The sequence below is a fragment of the Diachasma alloeum genome, unplaced genomic scaffold, assembly GCF_001412515.2.
Source record: "Diachasma alloeum isolate Michigan unplaced genomic scaffold, Dall2.0 Dall_scaffold_00410, whole genome shotgun sequence".
Taxonomy (NCBI): domain Eukaryota; kingdom Metazoa; phylum Arthropoda; class Insecta; order Hymenoptera; family Braconidae; genus Diachasma; species Diachasma alloeum.
The window spans coordinates 65,524-78,380 of NW_021680549.1; the positions used below are offsets into that span (position 1 = coordinate 65,524).

The 12,857-nt window shown below is 40.5% G+C and overlaps 1 protein-coding gene and 2 non-coding genes across 3 annotated transcripts in view; 1 reads left to right on the top strand and 2 right to left on the bottom strand.

Moving 5' to 3' along the window:
• The first annotated feature begins 7,685 nt into the window (after window positions 1-7,685).
• LOC107042076 (myrosinase 1) overlaps window positions 7,686-12,857 on the top strand; it is a 19,361-nt gene continuing 14,189 nt past the window's right edge. Inside the window, exons 1-3 of the mRNA XM_015262946.1 lie at window positions 7,686-7,767; window positions 7,907-8,144; window positions 9,863-10,205. Of these exons, the coding sequence (XP_015118432.1) occupies window positions 7,724-7,767; window positions 7,907-8,144; window positions 9,863-10,205 (625 nt within the window). The 5' untranslated portion in view covers window positions 7,686-7,723. The remainder of the gene's footprint in view (window positions 7,768-7,906; window positions 8,145-9,862; window positions 10,206-12,857) is intronic.
• Window positions 12,513-12,586, bottom strand: Trnas-cga. Its single transcript has one exon. It is a non-coding gene; the product is annotated as a tRNA-Ser (tRNA).
• On the bottom strand, window positions 12,786-12,857 carry Trnas-cga. The gene has a single exon. It is a non-coding gene; the product is annotated as a tRNA-Ser (tRNA).

The window sequence follows — 12,857 nt, forward strand, 5'->3', positions numbered from 1 at the left end:
CAACAGCGTGGGGATTGTTTGAGTCCATATAGGCTTTTCTGCAATTTGCAGACTCTTCTAGAATTATCCTGAAAGCCTTCTGGCTGGTGCATGTATACGTTCTCTTCCAGTAGGCCATACAGGAATGCTATTTTCACGTCGAATCTCTTGGTGTGTAACTTGTCTGTTGCTATCTTGGTCAGTATGATTCTGAGAGTACCTGAACTCAACAGGACTGAAGGTTTCCTTATAGTCTACCTCCGCTTTGTGCTGGAACCCCTTGGCGACTAGGCGGGCTCTGTACCGTTTTTCTCCAGTAGGACTTTCCTTCAGTGTGAACACCCATCTGTTCTCCATAACGTTGGCAAGTCTGGGACGGTTGAAGAGTGTCCAGGTTTCGTTATCTTGCAGGGCCTTTCCTCCTTCATTGCCGTCCTCCAGTGTTCAGCTTCATTACTTTTCAGAGCTTCTTTGAATGTCAGGGGTTCAATGGACTGTAAAATGAGTGCTGTTTCATTGTCCTCATCACCTTCTTCCTCTATAGCTAATCTTCTAAGTCTCTGAGTTAGAGGAAGACTTGAGTCAGGGACAGGCCTTCGATTATCCACCTCAGGACTGTTTTGGTGAGGGGATGATTCAGATGAGCTTCGATGCTGCTCCGTCTCGGAGCTCTGCTGTTGAGGAGAAGAGGCTATTGTGATTATGTTGGAGTCGTTCCAGGGATCGTCAGGTTCGTCTTCCTCTTTTGGAGATCGTGGTGCTTCTGGGTCATCTGATTGCTGGCTTTTGTCGGAAAAGTCAGTGAGGGTTGTTCTAGCTGTTCCCACTATTTTCTTGCTCCTTTTCCTTGTAGAAATATCTGATTGGTGTGTGGATCTTGTGACGTCTCCTGGTGATGCGAATTTGACATCGCAGTGTACTTTGACCTTGAGTTTGTCTTGCAGCCAGATCCTGTAAACCTTGATTTCATCGCTGTAACCCACAAAGATGCCTTTTTGTGCCTTCACGTCTCATTTCCTTCTCTTTTGTTTTGGTACGTGGATAAAGACCTTGGATCCGAACATCTTGAGGTTGTTCAGCTAGGCCTTTTGGCCAGGCCACAGCTCATAAAGAGTTTTCCCTTCCACAGAACTCGTGTCAGAGCGATTTAACACGTAGACAGCTGTATTGACAGCCTCGGCCTAGAAGCTCTTGCACAGGTCTGCTTCGTATAGCATAGTTCGAGCGGCTTCGACTTCTGTCCTGTTATCCCTCTCTATTTTGCCAATTTGTTCTGATGTATGTGGCACGGAGTTTTGGTGTTTGATTCCTCGTTCTCTGAGAATTTGGTTTACTTCCTTGTTGAGAAATTCCAACCCTTGGTCAGTTCGGAGTGTGTCAATTGGCTTGTTGGTCTCCTTTTCCGCCCTCAATAGTGTATACCTCAAAAAGTCGGCAGTTTCGTTTTTATTTTTCAGGAAATGAACATACCTGAAGTGAGAGAAGTCATCTTTGATTTGCAGGTAGTAATTGGCACTACCAAGGGACTTGGTCTCCATGGGTCCACAGAGATCCGCATGTAGGATTTCGCCGATTCTCGTAGATTTTGATAAACTTGGTGGGTGAGGTATTCTGCTCATTTTCCCCATGGTGCATGACTCACAATCCTGTCGAATTCCTTTGGATTCGATATTATGTGTTTAGTACCTTTTCAACATGGGCGATGTGTTGATGAGCGAGTCGACTGTGCCAATCCATCAGTGATGACACTAGAGCTGTCCCAGAGGGTTGAGATGGGTTGGAGGCACTCGAGTCTGTTTTTATCCTCATTTTGAAGAGGCTCTCTCCAACTCCTCTGTCACCGACGAGTTCTATTTTGCCATTTCTCTTGAACCAACATGTATGCTTGTTGGATTCTTTAGTGAGACCTTTATCCAGGGTAGCACCGAGTGAGAAGAGATTGAACTTGATTTTTGGAGCATACCAGGCGGCCTTTAGGTGTTTGTAAGTCCATTTTTCACCATCATGGGCTTGGATGTTGATGTCGCCTTGATCAATGGCTTCGATGATCTTTCCATTCCCCATTTTAATCAGGACAGGGACCTCCAGCTTCGTTAGAGTTGTGAACCACTTTTTTCTTCCAGTAATGTGATTGGATGCTGCTGAATCCAGGTACCAATGTTGAGCAGATATTTTCGATGAGACTTCTGATAGAGTGAGAGCAGTCGAGATGAAGGCCTCTTTTCTTGGTTGATGAGACTTCCCTTTGTCACTGGCGTACCTCTTGGACAGTTCCTCCAGTTTAGTACGACATTCGTACTCCCAGTGACCCTCCTTTTCACAGTAGTTGCACTTTCCTGGTTTCTTTCGTTGATCCGAATCTCTCCTCGTTTTTGCTGAGTCGCCCTTGTAGGAACGATGATGACGAGGTCTGGACTTGCTGACCAGGGCACTGGCAACGTCCTGGGTTGGTTCATCTTCTGACCTCGTTTCCTCGACTGTTAGATGGGATATCAGGTTCGCGAGTGTGCGTTCCTCAACCGTAGTGGACTCCCAAACTGCGAAAATATTTGTACGTGGGTGGCAGAGTCATAATAATCTTAGTCATTATCATGTTATTCGAAACTGACGCACCCAGTAATTTCAAACGATGGGCGAGATCTTGCACCTTGGCGATGTGGAGCCCTATGCTGTTTTCCGGATCCTTGGTTTTACTAAACCACTGTTATTGTAGGAGGTGGATGCTGGTTTCATTTTTACTCTCGTACAGGCCCATTAGCGTTTCCCACATCTGTTGTGACGTCTCACACTGCATTACATGGAGTATTATCTGCTCAGTCAACGTGTTTACGATTTGTTTCTGAGCTTTACCTTCCGTTTTCATCCAGCTTCGGAGCTCAGATATGTGTGCGGCGATTGCTACTGGTTCAGTTTCAGTGACAGGTACTGGACGAGGATTGGAGCCATCCACGTGTCTAGGACGTCTATTGCCATTGAATTCACTCTTGTTTGGAAACTCCATCTCGCCCAGACACCGTTGCCTCTTAATTTAATTAATTTTTGAGATTCTTGATCGTCTTTATCCATCTCGTCGGGTGGTGTTGCACTTTTGCACGTGGCTCGGCTAACCTCGACAGGCGGATTCTTGACCTATCTCAATTTTCCACTTTTTCGCCTTTTAATTCGCGAAAATATAAATCTCCCAATTTCGAGTATCGAGGGCTGGGCCCATAACTTTTTATTGATTAGTGGACACACTCGGGATTGGGGGGATAAATAGGGATATATTTGGATAATTAATAATTGCAGGTTTTGCTACCATTAATGTACTATCTATATTGAATATATATCGTACAGCACCTCATTTAGCAAATCAGGATATTGACATGATGAGATGGTAATATAGAAATTACTAATATCACGACACTAACAAAAAGTACAAATTACTTCAATTTTTCTTTTTTTTTTCTTTTGTAAATTTTTTTTTTCAGTGGAGGGGGCTTCGCCCCCTGGACCCTCTTCTCCGCCCCCACCCCACTTCTCCTTTGCGGGACTTCGTGATAAAAAATAGATTAGGTCATTCGGACGATGGTCTCGGTTTGTGAGTCGTGTGAATTTGCAGCACTCCTCACAAACCTCGACCTATCGTCCTTATGACATAATCTACTATTAATATAAAAAAATAGAGAAAAACGAGCTTAATCTTGGAAATATTGTGCAGCGTTTTCTATGACCTTGCGCCATCTCTCAGGTAACATTCGAATGCCGTCGCGAAAGAAACTTGCAGGCTTCGAGGCGATAAAGTCATCGACGAATTTACGCACATCGTCCAGCGTTTTAAACTGTTTATGCACTGAGGCTTGCTGCATGGACCGGAAGAAGTGATAGTCAGATGGGGCCAAGTCTGGTGAATATGCCGCGTGTGGGAGAATTTCCCAGCCCAACGGGGAGATAATTTTCAGGGTTTCTTTTGCTGTGTGTGGTCGCGCGTTGTCCTGCAGCAAAATTACTTGCCTCGTACCACTACCAGTAAAAGGTCTCTTTTCCTCAATAGCATCACTGAATTTCACCAGTTGGTCCTGATAACGTTTAGCAGTGACGGTTTCCCCCTGTTCGAGAATCTCATAATAGATTACACCTTTGGAATTCCATCAAATATACAACAACATTTTTTATGCCACTCATGCCTGAAACCGACTGGATTACACACTCGACGCTTCGCGTCTCGTGTCTAATTCAGCCGGTTTCAGGCTTCGTGACATAAAATTTTGTTCAGTACTTGTAGGGAAATTTCGTCCTTAACGTGTGTGGTTACATCACTCGCCTTCGGCTCATGCTGTAAACCCCCACACACGTTAAAGACGAAATTGCTATGTTTTCCGCGCTCAATATCATAAGGATCCCGAAATGTAATTCTTGGAATACCACAGATATTCTACTCAATTCTTTAGTAGCAAGCGTAATTTCCTACGGTAGCGAAGTCTGGGGAACGTCTAATATGGAGGTCTTCAACACGATCGAAGCCAGTTTTCTAAAGAAAGCCACAGATCTTCCGTCAAACACACCTGCTTACGCGATCAGGCTAGAGACTGGTTGTCTTCCAGTAGCATGCAAAATCTTTAAACTTTCTCTCAATTGGCTCATGAAGATTCTGGAGATGGACACCTCCAGATTCCTCAGACTTAGTTTCGATAGACTACCTAAAATAAAAAACCACGAAATTAAATATAACTTAGATAAGAATTCAAAGGATCGACGATGGGGCCAAGCTTGGGGGAACCTTGTTTCTCTGAGACTCGGCAATATGAGTATCGATGCAGGCCTGAACCAGCCTTTGCATGTTGAGGCTGGGACATATCAGCCTCAGTGGAGGCTCAGTCGAGCCCAAACCCATTGAGCCTCAACAAACTAAGCTTATACTCAGACTTGGTCGAGGCTTGATCCATTTAGGCTATGTTAAGAGACCTTGGAGTACCCTCGGAAGACCTTGGATTTTCCAGGCTGCTTAGCCCAAGGCTCGAATCAGTATTGGCTTGGTAAGTATAACACATACCAAGCTGAACTCAGGCTTGGATAAGCCTCAGCACACTGAGCCTACAGAGAATAAGCTTATACTTAGGTTCAGTAGAGGCTGAATCCAGTGACCCGAAGATAAGGATCGTTCATACCAGACTGACCTTAAGCTTGAGTAAGCATCTTGACTGAGACCAAATGGACTAAGTCTATACTTTGATTCAAGCATCGCTTGATACAGTGATGCCAAGTTAAAAGCCTTTGAAATACTCTCGGGAGGGCCTGTTTTTAAAAAAATTTCTAGTTATTTTTCAGACTAATTTCACCTGGAGAGAACTATTAGTTTTGTGAATTCATCATGGTATTATGACTCAGTGATACAAGCTCGGAGCAGGCTTGATTTTAGCGTTCACTTCAGCCTAAAATGAGGGTGATAGATGGGGCTTTTGGGGAGCCTTAATTCAGGCTTAGTTCAGGCTTGGAGTATTGAGGCTGAATAGGGAAAGGCTCACCCAAGGCTACTTTCCAACCAATTGTTACCTTCCTCGTCAATAATTTCATATTTATCAACGAAGAAAAGTCTCTCTATCCAGTCAATAAGCATTACCGTGGGACCTGAACGAGGCCTGCGGCAGCCCTTGGCGAGAGAGGCTTCCTAAATTTCGGTGAAAAAAAATGGATTAATTAGTTTTTGATTCATTGATATATTGGAATAATGGTTGAAACGGAAAAACAAATATACTACACACCCAGTACTTCTTATACCAAAATGAAATTCTATACTTTAACAATTATCCAAATGGCCAAGTGGATAAGGCCTGGAACTAGAGATCAGAAACACTTAGGATCGAATCCCGGTGAGTACCATTTTTTTCATTCCTTTTGATAATGGACGTTATGGGATAATCAGCAATCGTTAAATAACACTAATAAACATAAATACTGAGATAATATTTTGAAAAACAATGATATTTGGTATTTCGAGGCTTGAATGAACCCTTCTTCCCAAGCCTCGTTAGAAGGCTGGAATTTGAGGCTTCAGCAAGCCGTGGGATTCGAGGCTTCGGTAGGCCTTTGATTCTAGGCTCTACCCCCTGTTATGATCCAAGGCTCTCCCAGGACTGAACTCATGGTCAACTTCAGCCTGAGTCCAGGCTTGTTTAGCCTTCGCTGAAACCTTGTAAAACCCTGTCCTCATCGTCAATTCCTACATGGGTAACTGGGCGATGCTGCTGAAACAATTGTTTGATATGTGTGAAATGAGCGAGTGTGGAACAATCTTGACGTCTCAAGTCTCTCTCTACAAAGTTTATCCACGGTTAAAAAATGTGAATCTCTCCTAGTGCAAGCCGATATCCAACGCGCATCGAAATCATCAAGTTCACTCTTTTATAAGATTGTATCTCGCGCAACTGAGATCCAGCGTTATCTCCTCTCAGATCTTCCCCATTATATGATTCAATGCTTTATGAACATTCGATTATTCAACATCTACTGCACGGGTTTGAAATTGGGTCCAGATTTTCTTCGACTAGACCAATTCTTAATCTGCCCAGTATGCCGCCTTTCTGGTCTAAGGTCTCTAAATATTAGAGATTAAAATATTTTGATCTGAGAGAGACTTCGCTTGGCTACTTCGATTTTGGCTAGATCTTTTATCAACGACGGACCTTATCAGAAAAAAAAAACTTTTCACTTTTTCCGTGAGGTGGTTCAGCTCACCTTAACCTCTAGGATGATCTGAGCTACCCACTTCATTTTTTCCAATCAAGTATTCTTACAAGCACTAGGTGGATCCGGTGCACTTGTATTGCTTGAATATTATTTTACTGTATACTATTTTAATGTCTGTACTTAGCACCCTAATCGTTGTTTTATGAAACTCTGTCATATGTATTATAATTACTTTTTCTTCTTACGAACTCCCCTCTGTAAGGGCTGTACTGCTCACACTTGGTTTTTTTTTAATAAATAAACTATTTTGATCTTCTATATTCATGATGTAACGCGGAACGATAGTGATAAATAAAAATTTATTCGATTTCTGTGAAGCGCATACATTCTGAGATTTAAGATTGAAAATAATTTACTTCTCCGAAGAAACAATGGTCTACATATTAGGGAATTTGTCTCTGCGTGCATGTATAGACAATCCGGTTTAAATATCTTTCCCGATTTTGTCCATTCTATTTATAAAAAATTAAATATTGGGGTTATCGACTTATCAACGTTTGAATGATGAAATTTCGATTAAATTGTTGTTATCGATTTAGAGACATGAAATTTTTTTTTACGAAAACGAAATTTGAAACTGGGTCAACGAGTTGGGAGGCAGACGCACTGAAGTCATCCAAAATGCGGCTTCGAACGCGGAGCAGTGGGCATTTATACAAATCCAGTGTCTTCACGATTCAGGCAAAGTTTCTCCGTTATATCGGAGTGTTGCACCCCCGAATGCAAAGATCTACCTCGTTTATGACACTTGTCAAATGTGGAGAAATTGAGAAAAATTGATAACCCACACCTCGAAACCCCTCCCCGTTAACCCTCCTGAACTGGGTAGATCTCTTACGTCTCACTTGCACTGCAGTGGCGCTCTATAGGTTGAGTAGCTGGCGGCGGCGCGCCGCTCTACGCGCCAGTTCAGGAGGGTTAAATAATTCAAGCCTGTTACGTAAAACAGATGTAGCAGTTATAAATTCGTGAATCTCAGAATCGTGTGCAGTCATTTTTTATCTTTGAATCAGTTAATATGAGAGCATTACTTCTCATTGTGCAAATTTTGAACCTATGCAGGTAAGAAGTTAAAACTTCATATTTGGATTGAATATTTCGATTGAATAGGACACATGAAAAATTATGTGAATTAATGCGAGTGATTGGATAAATGGGAATTGCTTCGCCCTAATATTTTGATTAAATGTGTGGAATTTAGATATATCTCTGCACATGATGAGGAATACCTAGAGTTTCCAGATGGATTTTCAATCGGTGTAGCCACCTCTGCTTTCCAAATAGAGGGTGCATGGAATGCTAGTGGCAAGAAGGAAAATATATGGGATCATCGGATGCATAATAATATAGCGTTGAGTTTAGATGGCGGAACAGCTGATGTGGCGTGTGACTCTTATCACAAATATAAAGAAGATGTACAATTAATCAAGAACATTGGTGTGAGTATTCTGAAGACTGGGAAGTCTGATGATTAATTGTTATTTTTATCTGCATGCAGAAGGATTTAATGAAAGCTCAGTACATATTGTAAAAATATTTTTGCTCACATTCCGGCTTCTTTATGATTTGGAACGCACAACATTGTTGAACTCGCTCATGAGAATTTCGAACAATTAACGTATGAATGTCAAAATTGTCATCGCATTTTTCTGAAATTGCGCATCTGAAATGAAGTATTGTTTCTCCTCAGAAAGGATAAAAGTGACGCATTATATTCTTGTTTGGACATTACTTTTTTCCTAGACATAATTTTTTCCCATGGTTAAGTTGTTTTTTTGCTTTCAAGATGAAACCTAATTTTTCTAAGTCATATAATTTGGTCCATGAGATATTATTGATTGAAGAGAGTACGGTTCCCCTACCTTGCTCTCTGACGTCTATTTTTTTAGGGTTAATTTTTTTTTTTATCAGTAGAGAGTCCTCGCTCCCTCCCCTCGATACACTTGTTGACTTTGGTCTCGGCACAAAATAGTATGTGATGTTCAGGTGATGAGAGACAAGTTATACCTCGTGAAAACCTTATACTCGTCATTATACTGACTGAAAAAATTACTTTTGTCAAAGATTCCTTGATACAAGAAAATCTTCTCTTGTCAATTTCCAGCATCGTGAAATTGCCAGGTAATGACTTTTGTGCTCACACTGAGAGAAAGAAGTCTTTCAACAGGATGAGATTCTTTTATCCCGAGAAAATTTTCAAGTGTTAGCTTAAGTCTTCCCATAAATTCATATAATTTGCGTCACATTTAGAATTCAATGGATTGTGAGAAATCAGACTTTACTGATCTGATTACTCAACATCTCCAACTAAGGAATTCTTGAAAGTGCTGATAAAATTTTTTTTAGATATAATGTAAACTACATAAGTTTATGAGAAGGACATCATTTCTAGCCTTGAGTGCTTAAAAATTCTCTTGGGACAAGAGAATTTCATCGAGTTGGAAAACTTTTTTTCTTAGTCTGAGAACGAAATTATTTATCTGGAAATTTCACGATTTTTAAAATTGACCGGAGAATATTTCCTTGTACTAAATAAACTTTCTTTGTCATATATCACATATCAGAGCTTATCAAATACACGGAGAGAAATATTCAAGAAAAATTACGGAACATTTCACGTAATCCGCAAGCGAGAATCGTTTTCAGTGAATTTCTACAGGAATATAAGAGAATAAATCTGAAACGTTCAGTAAATTTTCGGGTCTGTCACCGAAAAAATACGAAAAAGTCACGTAATTTTCCTGGAAGTTGTAAAATCTAACAGAAACTTCAAGACTTATTACGCCTCAGAACATGAAAATTCTTGGATGTTTAAGAATTTTTACGAAAAGTTCCGGAAAAATTACGGAACGTGTTGTTAAAATCTCCCCTTCACGGTGACTCATGGCTAGCCGTGAGGCGTCGGACGGATGAGTAATTTTTACGGAACAGATCGTAGAATTTACGTGACGATTGACACTTTTTATTGAATTTTACTTCGCTCCCAGAATACTTTTCTAAACGTAATTTTTACGTTTTTTTTCTGGTAATTTTTATTGAATATTTCTCTCCGTGTATCACAGCTTACATTACAGTCTACTATTTTACCATTGTCACATCTGACAACGTCTAACTTTTGATAGTAACCTACGCCCATTATGTTTCTTTCACGTTACAGTTTAATCATTATCGGTTCTCCATAAGTTGGTCACGAGTTTTGCCAAATGGCTCACCAGATGAAATTAACAAAGATGGAATCCAATATTATACGAATCTTATAAACGAATTGGTGAGCAATGGAATCAAACCTTTTGTGACACTCTATCACTTTGATGATGTGCAATCACTGATTGCAAGAACAGGAGGGTGGTCAAATGAATCAATGGTAGAATATTTTGCTGATTATGCCAGAGTCATGTTCCGAGAACTTGGGTCTAAAGTTAAATTCTGGTCTACGATCAATGAACCCGATATCTACTGCAAGTATTATGCTTATCTGAATGAAACTGCAGCCAACACAGGTAGTTATGTGCACAAATTATTACTCTCGGATGAAAAATATGTCCTAATCAAGTATATTTTGGTAATGTGGGTCGTGTTTGAAATGGTGCGAATAAATAATATTTATTATGCGAAGATAAAAGTTAATGAGAGTCCTGGCATATGATCAGCATCTACGATCTGTCAAGAGTCATGATTTTGAGGAAAATATGATTGAGGCAATCAAAGACCCGAAAGTTTCACAGAAAAGCCGTACGCAAATTCTCTTCTCAAGCAAATTTGTACACTGAGAGAAAAATTTTCTAATATCTAGACAATATTTACTTGAGAGAAGTAAATTATAGTCAATGGCGTAAATCTCGAAATGTTTGCGCATTACGGGACTCGAATAAATTCTCATTTATCACTATCGTTCCGCGTTACATCATAAATATATCACATATAAAAACATTGGAAGTGCATAAAATAATCATGAAAACAATAAATACTTGAAGATTGACAATTACGCGACTTGAGTGACTTCATTTGCCAACCAACTCCTACTTGAGTACGAAAATATTTTAAACTATGAGACTTGTCTCGGGCCACGTTAGTTGAAATACCTGGGAGAATTAAGCGATTGAAGAAAAATTATTCATCTCAAATGAATATGTTACAAATGTATTACAAATTTGTTGTCTCATTGTATGTTAAAAATTTGTTCTCAGTGTACAGTAAACATTTTTCTTTTAATATTGTACTGTACTGAGAGAAAAATTTATTAACAAAAATGATTACACCAAGTTACATAAAAAAGCAATTGCTCAATTGTTTTTTTAGGAGATAATATTCTTGAAACGATAAGAAGTTTGAAATAAGGAGATGGGGTTATCTCTTCTTTTTGAAATCATTGCAATTGATGTGACATTTTGGACATATGTGGATGTTTCATTGCCATGATTTCTACAGTAAGAATAAAACTTATTTTTGAGAAGAACGTCTTTACTTCCATCAAAGAACTCATGACTCAAAATTGACAAAAAAAAAAAAAATATCTTACACTGAGAAAAGAAAAACTTTCATCAGGAGATTTTGTACTTGTCCCAAAGACGAGGATAATTTGTTTATGACAAGAAAGTGATGTTTCAAACCAAGAAGAAATGCCGCGAGAGATGAGAGAAATGAGACGAGACGACACAAGACGAGATGAGAGACTGCGACAGAATTTTTCGACTCTCCAACGAGACGAGAAAATAGTATATTTCGTAACGAGTGCAAAAAAGTGTTTTTTGGCGAGAGGGAGGTTTCGCCTTCGGCTCGTGATATAATCCCACGAGCTAAAAAACATTTTTTCACGAGTTACGAACAATATTTTTCATCACAATGTGGCGGAAATTGGACTTTTAGGCACGCGGAGCGTGCCGAAAAGTTCACTTTTCGTCACAGCGTGATGAAATACAATTTTTGAAACACGTGCTTGGAAAAGTCCCTTTTCGTTTACAGATTTTTGTGTGAAAAGTGGCCCTTTTCGTTACTTTTAAAGTTGTAAACGAAAAGTAACTTTTCGTTTACGGGATTCATTTTTCGTTTACAACAGCTGAGTTTACAGTTACAAGTTTAGGGTTCACTTCTATGTCACCGTTTGAAAGATGGCAGCAGTCGGTACGTTTTCGACCAATCTAGTGTTGTTATTCCTGTAACTATGTGCGCCGCTACAAACATCGGTCTTCTGTCGGACTGAGGAGGGACAACGATTGTAGTGGGGATTGGGAAAAGTGGGGGTAAATTTGAGGACCACAATCTCCTCAGTTATACCATACTCGTCTTGACTGAATTACATCAGCCATACGGCAGCCATTACGTTTTAGTCGGTCGCCTCTCGGATTTCATGAAGCATTCCCTCGTCATCCTTCATGTTAGTCAAAACTTCAATCCCACAATAGGATGACTTTTCCAAACACTTATTTCAAAAAATAGTAAACGTTACACGTGTGAAAAAGGGGCAACGTTAAACTCGTGTGTTAATATTTTTAGGGAGAGTCGTAGGACACGCGCAGCCGAGCGATAGACGAGACGAGACAAGCCTTCGGCTCGACTCGTGCCCCCTCCGCTGGTCTTGTCGAGTCTAGCGCGAGACTGCGCCCGATCTACGACTCTCCCCAAAAACATTACCCCCCCCCCCCGAGTGGAAATTCTATTCAGGTCTCGATCAGAAACTGATCAAGTCCGATCAGAAATTCTGATCAGACATGTTACGCCTCTGCCTTAGGTTTTTCCACCAGGGTTTCTCGAGCCTTCCATCATTAGGCATTAATTAAATTAAATTTTTTCAGAGAAAAAATTAGTAACTTCCTAGCCGGGAATCGAACCCGGGACCTCCCAATGTCGCGTCGGGTGCTCTTACCATCTGAGCTACCAGGACACTTACGAATTTCACTCTCAAATTGACTCATACCCGAGTGGAAATTCTGTTCAGGTCTCGATCAGAAACTGATCAAGTCCGATCCGAAATTCTAATCAGGCATGTTACACCTCTGCCTTAGGTTTTTCCACTCGGGTTTCTCCGCCTTCCATCATTAGGCATTAATTAAATTTAATTTTTTGAGAGAAAAAATTAGTAACTTCCTAGCCGGGAATCGAACCCGGGACCTCCCAATGTCGCGTCGGGTGCTCTTACCATCTGAGCTACCAGG